The following is a 14,171-nucleotide window of genomic DNA, read 5'->3' as shown; positions in this document are numbered from 1 at the left end:
CATGATTATTGCTGCTTCGCTTCCAGGAGTCGAGAGATCTTAGCACACAGCAGTCTGTAGATAGGGTGTGGTTAAATAGCAAGAAGATCAGAAAAAAAAAGCATAAAAACAAATAGAGTACTATTAGTGTGCTAATGGTCAATAATTAGTGGGTTTAATGTCTGGAAGAATTTTCTAATGTGTAATAGGGTTTGAATTATAATACGACTCCACTATTATAGTCAGGGGGAGAGCCAAGGTCCATGTGGGCGTACAGTGTGTTATTTTGGTGAAGTTAGATGATCAACATATAGTTTTTCTTTTTCGGGGAAAAGGGAATAAATTACTCAATGAGAGAATCTTCACAGACAAGCTATGAAATAAGATTATAAGCATCATTTAGCCAAAACTTTGAAATCTATTCCTGAAGAGCCCACCTATTAGATGACGATATAGTTAGGGCACGTAAAATAAGAAAGCCATTAATGCTTGATTAATTGAGTTTAATTATTACAAACTTAAAAACTTATGTTATTTGATATTTTAAAGTAAATTGTAGATATAAAGTTTTTACACGAAACATATTGTTTAACAATGTTAATAGAACCGATGTCAAATCTATATCTTAATTAGAAAAGAACAGAAGCTGCTTTGTGGTGTCAAGGACATCAATAAACATTTGTAAATTAAAGGGTTCATTATAGATTGATGCTTTGTACCGTATATTTGTAAAGTTACCCCATATTTCCATAGAATAATTATGATGACACCTGGCTACGCACATTGTCTAACACTATGAGACTTTGTCCATTTCCATTGATACCAGATTATCAGTGTTTTAGGCTCTATGCGCCAATGATGAAAAGTGAAGCATCCGTTCAAACGATTTACATTGGCGTCAAATTTTAATCTATATATTGAAAAAACAAACCAGCTGAATGTACGAGGATGTCCATATCGAACCACTCTGTCTAGCTAAGTGTGGTTAGTTTTCTCAAGTCCTAAGCAAAGAAAGAAGTGGACATATCCCAGTGGAGTGTTCTTTAGAGTTTGGACCCTATTATCCTCAAGAAAATTTGTAGATTATTGGACGGATTGTTCATGGGTTCGATAGCCCTTTTGATAAGCTTTGCATACAATCCAAAAACACCCAAATCCAACACTCAAGTCATCAGAAATCGTTGTTTTATTAATTGTCAGTTATACTGAAATCCAACATGAGGTTTGATTGGATTAATTAGAGATAGACCAATTGAGATAAGGACCTATTTCACCAACGTTAGAAGGCCGGTCCGACTATCAGAATATCCAGAAATCCCCATCGACTAGTTTTTTTTTTTTTACTTACTGTTGGATAGAAATTCAGTATGATTAAGCTTAGTTGGATGATCTGACTGAGATAAGGGCCTATCCGACCAGTGTTTAGATGTCAATCTAACTATCAGAAGACTCAGGAATTCCCCAATGGCTAGTTTTTTTTATTGCCTGACAGAAATGCGGTGTGCTTAGTTGTGTAGTCTGTCCGGCAAACACGTCGTGAAAAGTGTTTTAGCCTCAAACAATTAGTTATTTGGAGTAAACTATATAAGACCATTAGTTCAGTGGTTTGGCTACAGCTCCTTTGCTATTGCCACAAGCCACTGGTGAATTTCGGAGAGATGAACACAATCACAATAATACGTACGATGATTCGATATTTGAATGGCTTACGCAAACGGAATAGTCCATTGAGTTTGCTGAGAAAGAACGAAGGATTTGAAATGCCGAGACAGCAACCTCCAAATTTGGACAGGCTTGTCGATGTACGGATAAGACTGAGATAAGCATTGGACGTCCATCAACTCGACGGGCTAAGCATTGCGTGACAATTCCGTCATCAATTCAAGCTGACCCCGGAGTACGCGAGGGGCCCGATGTTGCCGAGAACCGCCGTGGAGCTCGCCGTGCAGAGGATGCAGCCGGCGCGGCGCGGGGCCATGACGCGCGCCGCGTGCTTGAGGCAGGCGACCATGGACCTGGCGTTGACGGCCATGACGCGGTCGTAGTCGTCGAGGTCGAGTGCCGCGAGCGTGGGCGGTGCCGCGGCGCCGGCGATGCCGGCGTTGCTGTAGACGACGTCGAGGCGGCCGTGGCGCGCCACGGCGAGGTCGACGGCCGCTGCGACATCCGCCTCCACCGTGACGTCGCAGTGCGTGTACGACGCGGCGTCGGCGCCGAGCTCGCTGGCCACGGCGCGGCCGAGGTCGTCCTGGATATCGGCAATGATAACCTTGGCGCCGTTCCTGACGAACTCCTTCGCCGTGGCCTCGCCGATGCCGCTCGCAGCGCCGGTGATCACGGCCACTTTTCCATCCAACTTTCTGGAGCTTGACGCCGACGAGGAGAAGAAGCGATCGGCCAAGCCGGAAGAGAACATCGGACGAACACCTCTGTTCCTCCCCCTGTAACGCGTGCACGTATGAAAATAAAAAGATCAAAATCATCACAATTTCTCTAGAGAAGATGAAGAAGACGATGGCAACCTGAGAAGAAGTTGCCCAGCTGCGTTGATCATCCTCAACGAATATGCCACCGGCGTCATGCTCTCGTGTTCACTGATGCTTCGATTCCAAGCTCGAGAGTCCAGATGTCTCGGAAGAGAGGAGCTAGTTAAATACTGTTAGATCACTGTAAAGGAGCTGATTATAAACGTAGGGGAATAACCCTGGGAACGTCACCCCTTTTCGTACGGCTTACAAGAGTATATACAGGGGATAATAAAAAGGACACTTAATAGGACAAATGGGGGAAAATGGTAGGAAATATATATATATATGTATGTATGTATGTATGTATGTATGAAGGGCCAAATTAAGGACAATAATTAGTGGGTTTTGTGTTGTGTAAATTTTTGAAATACACGATGGTTGGTGATAGTACTACTTCCTCCATATTGATAATACTTATCATTTTGGATACGGATGTGGTCTCTAAAAAACAACTCTAACCTATATTTTTATTATAATATGTATATAAACGTCAACAAATATATGATTTTTTTGAAATATTTTTAAGATTAATTTATACATTTGAGCTCCATATTTCTAAGACAAACAAATATTAGAGGTTAGTCAAATATTTTTAAGTTTGACATCAGCTTTATCTAAAAGGACAAATATTATCAACCTAGAGAAAGTACCATTGGAGCATGCATAATGCGATGAAGTGGTCTTAGAAAAATCAGCTCGGACATTAGGCTCCACATTGGACATGCACGGGCGCTTATGAGGGCGCTTGTGGCCCTGCCTACGACGAGAGCACTCGGCGTCTTTCATGTGCGTTGGTGGAGCCATGTTTTAAACACGAGGGGACCAACTGTTGGGCAATAATGTCCAGAAAAATAAATACCACAATAGTAGTCCTAGGTTCTGAGAACTTCCTTTTGGATATCATGTTGCCCTTCGCGGAACATGACAAAACATCTCAAAATGCTTTACAAATTATAATTTGCTAGTAATGTGTCTGTGTTGAAAAAGTAATGTGTCCGTGTGTTTCAACGAGATATATAATTTATTTATAATATATCATGTATAGTTGTTGGAGAACGAGATCATCTACCTTTGAGTAATCGATGGACCCCTTTAGTAACAAAAAGTTGCCATTTTAAAAGCTGAAGAGTGTGGATCGAGGACAGAACTCTCTGTCATGAATTTCTTGTTAAGTTCTCTCTAAAATCTCCATAGGATTATCCATTGTGTAGGATTTTCAAAGGATATGATAGAATTCAATCCTTTGTTTTAAAGACCTTGATGAAAATTTTTTCTATAGAATTAAAATCCTCCAAAATTTCTATATTTTTTTTCTACAAATCAAAGACCCTTAACTCGGCATGTACAATAAGGAGATTCCAACAGGAGAAATTTATGGCTCGCACGATACAACCGTTTTTAACACTAAGATTAGCATTAAAGCATCATATATTAATGATAGGAGCAACTACAATCGTCGTGTTAATTGTTAAACAATTTACTAATTCCAATCCAGATTATAGGACTTCCGTAAGAGTAAGATAACCACGGACATACACATGCCGATGTATATATCAAGGTTACATTTGAAACAAATTATTGACCAAATTGTTACCTGATATATAGTATAATTCTATTTTAGCATTTCAATTCGAAACGAGCACCTCCAAGATGTCAAGCAAAGCTCGGTGGATTCCGGAGGAGGTCCTTGCCGACCGTGAAGCCGCCATCGACGACGAGGTTGTGGCCGGTGACGAACTTGGCCTCGTCGGACGCCAAGAAGACGGCCGCCCTCGCCACGTCCTCCACCTCCAGCGACGCCCCTTCCAGCTCCTGCATGTCCCTCGTCACCATCCTCCTCACCTCCTCCGCGGTGGCCGCCGGGAACGTCTCGGAGATGACGCGCGTCACCAGCGCCGTCGGGACGGCGTGCGGCGAGATGGCGTTCACGCGCACGCCGTCGCGCGCCAGCTGCCTTGCCACCGTCCGCACCATGCCGACGACGGCCGCCTTCGAGATGCAGTACGCCGGCGCCGCCAGGTCGCCGATCAGCGCCGTGGAGCTCGCCGTGCAGAGGATGCAGCCGGCGCGGCGCGGGGACATGACGCGCGCCGCGTGCTTGAGGCAGGCCACCATGGACCGGGCGTTGACGGCCATGACGCGGTCGTAGTCGTCGAGGTCGAGCGCCGAGAGCGTGGGCGGGGCCGCGGCGCCGGCGATGCCGGCGTTGCTGTAGACGACGTCGAGGCGGCCGTGGCGCGCCACGGCGAGGTCGACGGCCGCGGCGACGTCCGCCTCGACGGTGACATCGCAGTGCGTGTACGACGCGGCGTCCGCGCCGAGCTCGGCGGCCATGGCGCGGCCGAGGTCGTCCTGGATATCGGCGAGGATGACCTTGGCGCCATTCCTGACGAACTCCTTCGCCGTGGCCTCGCCGATGCCGCCCACCGCGCCGGTGATCACGGCCACTTTCCCTTCCAACCTTTTGGAGCTTGACGCTGACGAGGAGAAGAGGCGATCGGCCAAGCCGGAAGAGAACATCGGACGAACACCTCTGCTCCTCCCCCTGCAACACGTGTACGTATATAAAAGAATTTAAATCCGAACAAAATTTAAATTTAAATTCATCACAATTTCACAGTTTGCACGAGCGTTTTCTACCGGAGAAGATGCGAACCTGAGAATTTTGTTGGCTGCTACGCTCATCATCGTGAAATTTGGTTCGCTTCCAGGTTCCTCGGAGTATACAGACTGTAGTATGTAGAGAGGGATTGGTTGAGTAGTTTATAAATAAAAAATCTGAAAAAAGAATGGAAAATGTACGGATTACTATTATTGTGCTAGAGGACAATAATTAAATTATTGACTTTAATCTATGAAATAGTTATTAAAACGTGCGGTTGGGGGTTATAATAAAGGTACTATTCCATTAGAGCAGGTACAATACGGTGGTAGATGCTGACGATAGGAGGATCATGTCAGCGTCGATGATTAATCGGAGGTGAAAAATGTAGTGAGAGAGATATGGTTCAAAATGAATTCAACAAAATACTCTTCACCTTCGTGGATCATCTACTGAAGCGGAAGTGCTAGCCTGCCTTGAAGGTCTCAGGAATGCAGCTCAGTGGATCCATATGCCAATCATTCTGGAGTTAGACAATGCTGAGGTTGCCAAGCTCTACAGAACAAAATCTCATTGAGATCAAACTGGCTGGCAATAATCTTGGAGATAAAAGGTCATGCGGTGTCTCCAGCAGATGCAAGTGCATAAGATAAAGAGAAAAGCGAATAGGGTGGCTCACGATCTTGCTCGAATAGCAATAAGTACTAGGTCTAGTGCTGAGTGGAGGCGGTGTGCTCGAGTACAAATTCTAGACTCGTTAAACCAAAAATGTAACCCTTTATTCAGTCACTAATAAAGTTCTCTCTTTAGTGTAAAAAAAAAACCAAAATACTCTCAGATCTACCTCGGACATATACGAAACAATATAAATTTTGGCATCATCAAATAGACACGTCATGTGCCATCTCACGTGGAAAAAGAGAAAAAGACACACCACACCCCAATAATTTTGTAATAAGAGTATCCAACAAGATGACATCGCGGTGCTGTTGCTTTGTTTGTATCATCCGTCCCAAAATATAAGATGTTTTAAACTTAAATAAAAAAATTAAAAATTAATAAAATTAATGGAAAAATATTGTGATTGCTTGAGAAGATTAGGTATATAGAAATTTAAATAGTAGAAGGCTGTAATTAGTTAGAAAGAGACTGTAGGCGAATGGTCTACATAGGACGATTCTAACCCTCCACTTTAGCTAGTTTTTTTTAGCAATTAATACACTAGCACGTAAAAAAAAAATATATGCAAGCCAACTCTACATATAGCAACTACGAATAAAAACGATGAGAAATGTTGATGAAAGGAGAGAGAAGAGATGTAATTGAATAATAATTTATTTTAAAGAAGGCACCTATTAGGTACATATTTCTATATATGATTTTCATGACATGTCGAGTATAAAAACTAATTGATAGTTTCTGGATTAAGATTATCCTTATTTCCCTATTACCAAATCTAAACAACAAACTGGTAATCAATACATAAACTCTGAATTATTATTCTAATAAAACAAAGTCCACATGGAAATTAAATTTTCTGATTTTCTAAACTCAAGCATGTGCCACGTTGAGCCGCTTCCCGACGGTGAACCCGCCGTCGACGACGAGGTTATGCCCGGTGACGTACTTGGCCTCGTCGGAGGCGAGGTACACCGCCGCCCTCGCGATGTCCTCCGCCTCCAGCGTCGCGCCCTCCAGCTCGTTCATGTCCTCCTCGATGAGCCGCCTCACCCGCTCGGCGTCCGCCCACGCCAGCATGTCGCCGAACCCGCGCATCGCCAGTGGCGTCGCGATGCCGAGCGGCGAGATCGCGTTCAGCCGCACGCCGTGGCGTGCCAGCTCGCCGGCGGCGGACCGCACCACACCTATGACCGCCGCCTTGGAGACGTTGTACGCGTGGGGCATCTCGCCGCCCATCATGCCCGCCACGCTGGCCGTGCAGAGGATGGAGCCGGTGCGTCGTGGTGCCATCACGCGCGCGGCGTGCTTGATGCCGGCGAGCACCGCCCGGGCGTTCACCGCCATGACGCGGTCGAAGTCGGCGAGGTCGAGGGAGGCAAGGTGCCCCACAGAGGAGCTTGTGATCCCGGCGTTGTTGTACAGGATGTCAAGGTGGCCGTGGCGCGCCACGGCAAGGTCCACGGTCGCCGCGATCTGCGCCTCGTCGGTGACGTCGCAGCGGGTGTAGGCCGAGCCCGGGCCGAGCTCGGCAGCGACGGTGTGGCCGAGATCGTCTTGTACGTCGGCGATGATGACCTTGGCGCCATTGCGGATGAACTCCTTGGCCGTCGCCTCGCCGATGCCGCTTGCACCACCGGTGATCACGGCCACCTTTCCAGCCAACCTACACCGAGGTAATCCGTGTATTAATTGCAAGCTCACATAAGCTGAGAGGAAAGAATTGTTTGATGTGGCATTTGAGTTATTTCAAAGCATTCCTAGGATAAATCTTGGATTCTTGGAGCAAATCCATTGGTGAGATAGTCAGAGGCAGAGTAGTACTACTACTCCCTCTGTTTCATATTACTAGTTGTTTGACTTTTGTTTTATTTTTTTTTAGAAAATACTAACATTTGTAATATAAAATAAACATATTATCAAAATATATATTCAATTTTAAATTTAATGAATTTAATTTGGTGTTGTAGAATGTAGATGTTGCTAAGTTGTTTTGTAAATTTGATCAAATATAAAGAGGTTTAATTAAAGGAAAGTCAAATGACATATAATATAAAATGGAGGGAGTACTTTATATACTAGATCCTCCCATCAATGAAAAATATTTGACATATAATATAATTCAGTCAAACTTTTCTAATTCTCTACGAGAAAGATATTGTCGTAAGAGTGAAGCCGTTAATTATTTGAGTTAAGCCATTAATTATTTATGATTGAAACGAGTACTAATTGATAATTTTAATGGCGTATTTGAAACATAATATTTTTTAAATAAAAAATAGTTTGTTTCCTTTGAATTTTCATAAGAAATAAACCCCATTTGAAAGGCCTAAAAACATAGGGAACATTGTTATGGATGTGCATATATGGAGTAGACGTGTAAACCTTTCGGGTCTTGACACAGAGGAGAAACTGTTGACGAATCCAGTCAACATCGTCAACCCTGCTCTGTTCTTGCCCCTGCCACAAAGCACAAATACCACGTCATCCATAAAAATCTCGTCTTCATTACTTCCTACATCCCAAAATATTTGACGCCGTTGACTTTTTTTAAAATGTTTGACCATTCGTCTTATTTAAAAAATTTAAGTAATTATTAATTCTTTTCTTATTATTTGATTTATTATTAAATATACTTTTATGTATACATATAGTTTTACATATTTCACAAAAGTTTTTAAATAAGACGAACGGTCAAACATTTTTTAAAAAGTTAATGGCGTTAAACATCTAGGAAAAAGGAGGGAGTATTTTTTCTTAATGATCCTTACCGCCTGCCACTGACTTATATACCATCACCATCCCAAAATAGTCGAATTATTGTAAAACAAATGGAGTACGTAGACTTTTCTACACTACAAAGGCACTTAAAAAATAGTATTGCGATCTTTGGTGAGCGATACATCTCATGATTAATCGCAATATATGTTTACTCGACATGATAAAGGAAGAGCTATAGGCGCTATTTGAAGAGCTTAAAATTTTGAAAATCCGCTAGTTGATAGCCAGCTTATGAAAATATGGCCGGAAAGCTGAGTTTTTAAGTTTCTGTTTTTTAATTAATTTTCTAAATTCTACAACTACAAATTCTTAAAATTTAGGTGACAAACTATATTGTTTGGAAGAGCCAGAGATTCCGTGAGAAGCTGTAGCTGATAGAAACTCTTTCCGACAGCACATAAGAAGAGATAGTGTAGTGTGTAGTGGACAGAGTCCATGAAGGTCTGCATTCGAATGAACCGCCGAATGCATTTAGCCTCTTCTCAATACATATGAATATGAAAAGCCCCTCTTTTCATATCCAAATTATTTCTAAAATAAAATACAGAGTGAGGAGAAAGAATGCACAGTACCTCTGAACGAGGTGAATGGCGCTGTACATCCTGCCTTGCTCTTCAGCTGCCCTCCTCAAACCTCAAGTATTCAGGTGTGGTGTGCTTCTCCTTGACCGATCAGTGGTGGCTGAGGTCCTTAAAAAGGGAGAGATATCTCCCCACGTTTCTCATGAAGGAAACAGGATTCGTGGCCCTTATCAATGTTGGTAGTATGGGCCATTGGGCCCTGTTCTAGAAGGAATTGTTTGCTTGGTGGCTGGCACACACCTACTGATCTATCAGCAGTGGCGTAGCTAGAATTTATAGATAGGATAGTCCACTTCAACATAAAAGAGATGGAGAAGAGGATTTGTGGTCTACTTTGGAGGATTCTGACCCTCCACTTTAGCTAGTTTTCATAGCAATTAATACACTATCACATGGAGAAAAAAATGCAAGCCAACTCTACATATAGCAACTAAGAATAAAAACGATGAGAAATGTGGATGAAAGGAGAGATAAAAAGGATGAGAAATGTGGATGAAAGAAGAGAGAAGAGATGTAATTGAATAATAATTTATTTTAAAGAAAACACCTATTAGATACATAAATTTCTATAGATGATTTTTATGACATGTCAAGTATAAAAACTAATTGATAGTTTCTGGATTAAGATTGTCCTTATTTCCCTATTACCAAATCTAAACAACAAACTGGTCATCAATACACAAACTCTGAATTATTATTCCAATAAAACAAAGTCCACATGGAAGTCAAATTTTCGGATTTTCTGAACTCAAGCATGCGCGACGTTGAGGCGCTTGCCGACGGTGAACCCGCCATCGACGACGAGGTTATGCCCAGTGATGTACTTGGCCTCGTCGGAGGCGAGGTACACCGCCGCCCTCGCGATGTCCTCCGCCTCCAGCTTTGCGCCCTCCAGCTCGTTCATGTCCTCCTCGATGACCCGCTTCAATCTCTCGGCGTCCGCCCACGCCAGCACGTCGCCGAACCCGCGCATCGCCAGCGGCGTCGCGATGCCGTGCGGCGAGATGGCGTTCAGCCGCACGCCGTGGCGCGCCAGCTCGCCAGCGGCGGACCTCACCACGCCGATGGCTGCCGCCTTGGAGACGCTGTACGCGTGGGGGACCTCGCTGCCGATCACGCCCGCCACGCTGGCCGTGCAGAGGATGGAGCCGGCGCGCCGTGGCGCCATCACGCGCGCCGCGTGCTTGATGCCGGCGAGCACCGCCCGGGCGTTCACCGCCATGACGCGGTCGAAGTCGGCGAGGTCTAGGGAGGCGAGGGGCCCCACGTAGGAGCACGTGACCCCGGCGTTGTTGTGCAGGACGTCGAGGCGGCCGTGGCACGCCACGGCGAGGTCCACGGCCGCCGCGATCTGCGCCTCGTCGGTGACATCGCAGCGGGTGTAGGCCGCGTCTGGGCCGAGCTCGGCGGCGACGGCGTTGCCGAGATCGTCTTGTACGTCGGCGATGATGACTTTGGCGCCATTGCGGATGAACTCCTTGGCCGTCGCCTCGCCGATGCCGCTTGCACCGCCGGTGATCACGGCCACCTTTCCAGCCAACCTACACCGAGGTAATCCGTGTATTAATTTCAAGCTCACATAAGCTGAGAAAAAATAAGTGTTTGATGTAAGCATTTGAGTTCTTTCAAAGTATTCATAGCATAAATCTTGGAGCAACTTTATACTAGCTCCTCCCATCCATGAAAAATATTTGACTTTTAGAACTAGATTCAGTCAAACTTTTCTAATTCTCTATGAGAAAGATCTTATCGTAAGAGTTAAGCCGTTAATTACTTATGATTGAAACGAGTACTAATTGACAATCTCAATGGTGTATTTGGAACATAATTCTTTTTCTTATAAAAATTAGTTTGTTTCCTTTGAATTTCCATAAGAAATAAACCCCATTTGAAAGGCCTAAAAACATAGGGAACATTGTTATGGATGTGCATATATGAAGTAGACGTGTAAACCTTTCGGGTCTTGACACGGAAGAGAAGCGGTTGACGAATCCAGTCAACATCGTCAACCCTGCTCTGCTCTTGCCCCTGCCACAAAGCACAAATAAAATCTCGTCTTCATTTTTTTCCAAAAAAAATGATCCTTACCGCCTGCCACTAACTTATATACCATCTCAATCCTAAAATAGTCAAATTATTTTGACAAATAAAGTATACTTTTCTACACTTCAGTATCTGTATTTAGACACTAATTTAGAGTATTAAATATAGACTAATTACAAAACTAATTACATAAATGAAAGCTCATTTGCGAGACAAATTTTTTAAGCCTAATAAATTCATAATTAGAGAATGTTTACTGTAGTATCACATAGGCTAATCATGAATTAATTATGCTCAATAGATTCGTCTCGCGAATCAGTCCAAGATTATGGATGGGTTTTATTAATAGTCTACGTTTAATATTTATAATTAATGTCCAAACATCCGATGTGATAGGGACTTAAAAGTTTTAGTTCCATCTAAACAGGGTCTAAAAAGACACTTAAAAAATAGTATTGCGATCTTTCGTGAGCAACACATCTATGATTAATCGCAATACATGTTAACTCTACATGACAAGGAAAGAACTATAAGAAAGAAAAGATAGTGTAGTGGGCAGAGTCCATGAAGGTCTGCATTCGAATGAGCCGCCGAACGCATTTAACCTCTTCTCAATACATATCAATATGAAATGCCCCTCTTTTCATATCCAAAATATTTTCTAAAATGAAATACAGAGTGAGGAGAAAGAATGCACAGTACCTCTGAACGAGGTGAAGGGCGCTGTACATCCTGCCTTGCTCTTCAGCTACGTACCCTCCTCAAATCTCAAAGTATTCAGGTGTTGTGTGCTTCTCCTTGATCGATCAGTGGTGGCTGAGGTCCTTAAAAAGGGAGAGATATCTCCCCACGTTTCTCATGAAGGAAACAGGATTCGTGGCCCTTATCAATGGTAGTATGTATGGGCCCTGTTCTAGAAGGCATTGTTTGCTTGTTGGCTGGCTCAGCTCGCACCTACTCGATCTACCAGTCAGCTGAAATGCTGAATGACTGACCATACTTCATTCAGACTTGCATATGTATCACATGGTAATCCTAAGAGATGGGGCAGTGTAGAGGGAACCAGATCATCTGACGCACAAGGTTCTACGTCATAGCGAAGTAGAACGCAGAATCGCCGTTTCTTCCAGCATCTGACGACAGCGCCCATTTTCCGGTCTCCAGTCCTCGTTCAATCAGGCCCAGAAGCACGGTAGTTCGGCATGGTTGCGGAGATGGCGCCGGGAGAAAGAAAACGACGTTGGCCATGGCTTCCGGTCGTTGGGCTAGCTGTGTACACCTTGACAAGCTGTAGAGGTTGGGTTTAATATAACCCATTATCTTAAAAAAAAAGTGGCTACCGGTCGCTTACTGTGTGAGTATGCTACCCAAATTACTGAATAGTGCGATCTAAATAAGACGCTTCTTTAAAAATTTCAAATAAATTCATTTTTAAGTTTGTAATAGCTAATGCTTAATCAATCATGCGATAATGACTCTTCTCGTTTTCCATGCCAACATAAGCTCAGGTTGTTTGGCTCTCTTGAACACAGCCTTAGGTTGCCTTAGTTTGAATGACACGCGAGAAAGTCTCTCATTTTCAACGTGCGTGTTTCCCAAACTACTAAATGGTATGTGTTTTTACAATAAATTTCTATATAAAAATTACTTTAAAGATCATAGTAATATATTTTTCAAACTTAAAATAATTATTACTCAATTAATCATGTGCTAATGGCTTATCTCATTTTATACACCTTCTCCTTCTCTTTTTCCCTCCTCTCAAATACAACCTTAGCCCCTTTATTAGCTTATCTACTGCAGCAAAAACTAATTTGTTTTCTCTACAACTCACTCCGTCCCAGAAAAAACCGACTCCTAGGATTAAATCTGGATAGTGTATATCCAGATTCAAACCTAGGAATAGATTTAAATCTAAGAGTGGGTTTTTCTTTTTTTGGATGGGGATGCACTTTTTGTGTGTACCTAGCCAATCCAGTACTTTCTTCTCCATCCATTACCTAGCCAATCTCTAATTATACGAGCCTATCACTTGGTTTATTCTGAATCCATCCACCACGTAACCAAACTCCAATTATATGGGTATGGTCCCACGCATATTACTAGTGGAATTAAACCCCTCAAACAACTAATCTAAAATTCACTCCTATAAAGATTTAAACTCATGATCCTGGGATGCTACTCAGATCATTATAACCACTAGGCTACATGTGCTTTGGTAGATCCGGTTGGATATAGAGGCCGGATAAAAAATAACCTTATAAAAACTAATAAAAAAAGGGCGATCTCTCCCCCACGCATGATGAAAACAACAAGAATGCTGTTTGTTTGTTTTTTTGGTTGCATTTGCATGACCTGATGATGGTCCTCATCAACGGTGTCACGTCCGTCGGCATCATCCCCTCTCTGCTCTAACTGGCCACTGTTGTTGAAATGGAAATGTTTTACCTACCGATCATCAAATATTCAAATGTTAGGTTCGATTTCTCTGCTAAACAAAAATTGTAGGCCATGTTTGGATAATGGGAGGGGAAATCTTATCCCACCTTTTAGAAGGATAACTTTTAATCCTAGCCGTTCATTCTTCATATCTCGTTTCATCTCAACTCTCCACTCATATCCCTATCCCAATCCCACCCCCCCCTAACCCATTATCCAAACATAGCTACAGTGAATTTGAATCCATGGCAGTGAATTTGTAGGGCGGGTCCGATTGCTGGATCGCGCTGTGAGTTTCATCTCTATTTATTTTCATTTCTAAGTTTTCGGATTTACAGATATGAATACTTGTAGGATAGAGGGATTAGTGGCTGTGATAACTGAAAATTCGCATCTATCTCATTTCGGCAAAATTCACTGTTTGCGGTTAGCTCAAACGTTAGCTTCCTTGTTGCTGTGGCTTTTGACAAATTGTGCAGGCAAGCAGAGCCAAAATGCCCTTCAAATTACTGTATGATGCACAGAACAATCAGATACACT

The 14,171-nt window shown here is 43.2% G+C and overlaps 4 protein-coding genes across 4 annotated transcripts; all 4 read right to left on the bottom strand.

The window, feature by feature from the left end:
* Positions 1–1,669: 1,669 nt before the first annotated feature.
* LOC127780144 (momilactone A synthase-like) lies at positions 1,670–2,828 on the bottom strand. Its single transcript, XM_052307102.1, has 2 exons — positions 2,502–2,828; positions 1,670–2,420 (listed from the first exon to the last, which is right to left on the bottom strand). The coding sequence occupies exons 1-2, from the start codon at positions 2,558–2,560 to the stop codon at positions 1,856–1,858; spliced, it is 624 nt and encodes a 207-aa protein (XP_052163062.1). The 5' UTR covers positions 2,561–2,828; the 3' UTR covers positions 1,670–1,855.
* A 1,100-nt stretch (positions 2,829–3,928) lies between these two features.
* LOC127780077 (momilactone A synthase-like) lies at positions 3,929–5,232 on the bottom strand. The gene is made up of 2 exons (XM_052307030.1): positions 5,164–5,232; positions 3,929–5,052 (listed from the first exon to the last, which is right to left on the bottom strand). Exons 1-2 carry the CDS (start codon positions 5,193–5,195, stop codon positions 4,161–4,163), a joined length of 924 nt encoding a protein of 307 aa, XP_052162990.1. The 5' UTR covers positions 5,196–5,232; the 3' UTR covers positions 3,929–4,160.
* A 1,202-nt stretch (positions 5,233–6,434) lies between these two features.
* LOC127778263 (momilactone A synthase-like) lies at positions 6,435–9,252 on the bottom strand. Its single transcript, XM_052304834.1, has 3 exons — positions 9,141–9,252; positions 8,173–8,247; positions 6,435–7,453 (listed from the first exon to the last, which is right to left on the bottom strand). Exons 1-3 carry the CDS (start codon positions 9,167–9,169, stop codon positions 6,661–6,663), a joined length of 897 nt encoding a protein of 298 aa, XP_052160794.1. The 5' UTR covers positions 9,170–9,252; the 3' UTR covers positions 6,435–6,660.
* Positions 9,253–9,657: 405 nt separating this feature from the next.
* Positions 9,658–11,999, bottom strand: LOC127778262 (momilactone A synthase-like). The gene is made up of 3 exons (XM_052304833.1): positions 11,895–11,999; positions 11,103–11,177; positions 9,658–10,690 (listed from the first exon to the last, which is right to left on the bottom strand). The coding sequence occupies exons 1-3, from the start codon at positions 11,921–11,923 to the stop codon at positions 9,898–9,900; spliced, it is 897 nt and encodes a 298-aa protein (XP_052160793.1). The 5' UTR covers positions 11,924–11,999; the 3' UTR covers positions 9,658–9,897.
* Between the last annotated feature and the right edge of the window lie 2,172 nt (positions 12,000–14,171).

Source organism: Oryza glaberrima, chromosome 7 (genome assembly GCF_000147395.1).
Source record: "Oryza glaberrima chromosome 7, OglaRS2, whole genome shotgun sequence".
NCBI lineage: Eukaryota > Viridiplantae > Streptophyta > Magnoliopsida > Poales > Poaceae > Oryza > Oryza glaberrima.
The sequence above is the reverse complement of the archived record's forward strand: the minus strand, read 5'-3'. Positions and strand labels throughout refer to the sequence as shown.

Excerpts from the sequence above, each read along its gene's own strand:
- LOC127778263 (XM_052304834.1), bottom strand. The coding sequence starts at position 9,169 with ATGTACAGCGCCATTCACCTCGTTCAGAG. Across the intron at positions 8,248-9,140 it reads GCCATTCACCTCGTTCAGAG|GGGCAAGAACAGAGCAGGGT; the intron begins GTACTGTGCATT and ends GCTTTGTGGCAG. Across the intron at positions 7,454-8,172 it reads TCTGTGTCAAGACCCGAAAG|GTTGGCTGGAAAGGTGGCCG; the intron begins GTTTACACGTCT and ends ACCTCGGTGTAG.
- LOC127778262 (XM_052304833.1), bottom strand. The coding sequence starts at position 11,923 with ATGTACAGCGCCCTTCACCTCGTTCAGAG. Across the intron at positions 11,178-11,894 it reads GCCCTTCACCTCGTTCAGAG|GGGCAAGAGCAGAGCAGGGT; the intron begins GTACTGTGCATT and ends GCTTTGTGGCAG. Across the intron at positions 10,691-11,102 it reads TCCGTGTCAAGACCCGAAAG|GTTGGCTGGAAAGGTGGCCG; the intron begins GTTTACACGTCT and ends ACCTCGGTGTAG.
- LOC127780144 (XM_052307102.1), bottom strand. The coding sequence starts at position 2,560 with ATGACGCCGGTGGCATATTCGTTGAGGATGATCAACGCAGCTGGGCAA. Across the intron at positions 2,421-2,501 it reads GCTGGGCAACTTCTTCTCAG|GGGGAGGAACAGAGGTGTTC; the intron begins GTTGCCATCGTC and ends CACGCGTTACAG.
- LOC127780077 (XM_052307030.1), bottom strand. The coding sequence starts at position 5,195 with ATGATGAGCGTAGCAGCCAACAAAATTCTCAG. Across the intron at positions 5,053-5,163 it reads GCAGCCAACAAAATTCTCAG|GGGGAGGAGCAGAGGTGTTC; the intron begins GTTCGCATCTTC and ends CACGTGTTGCAG.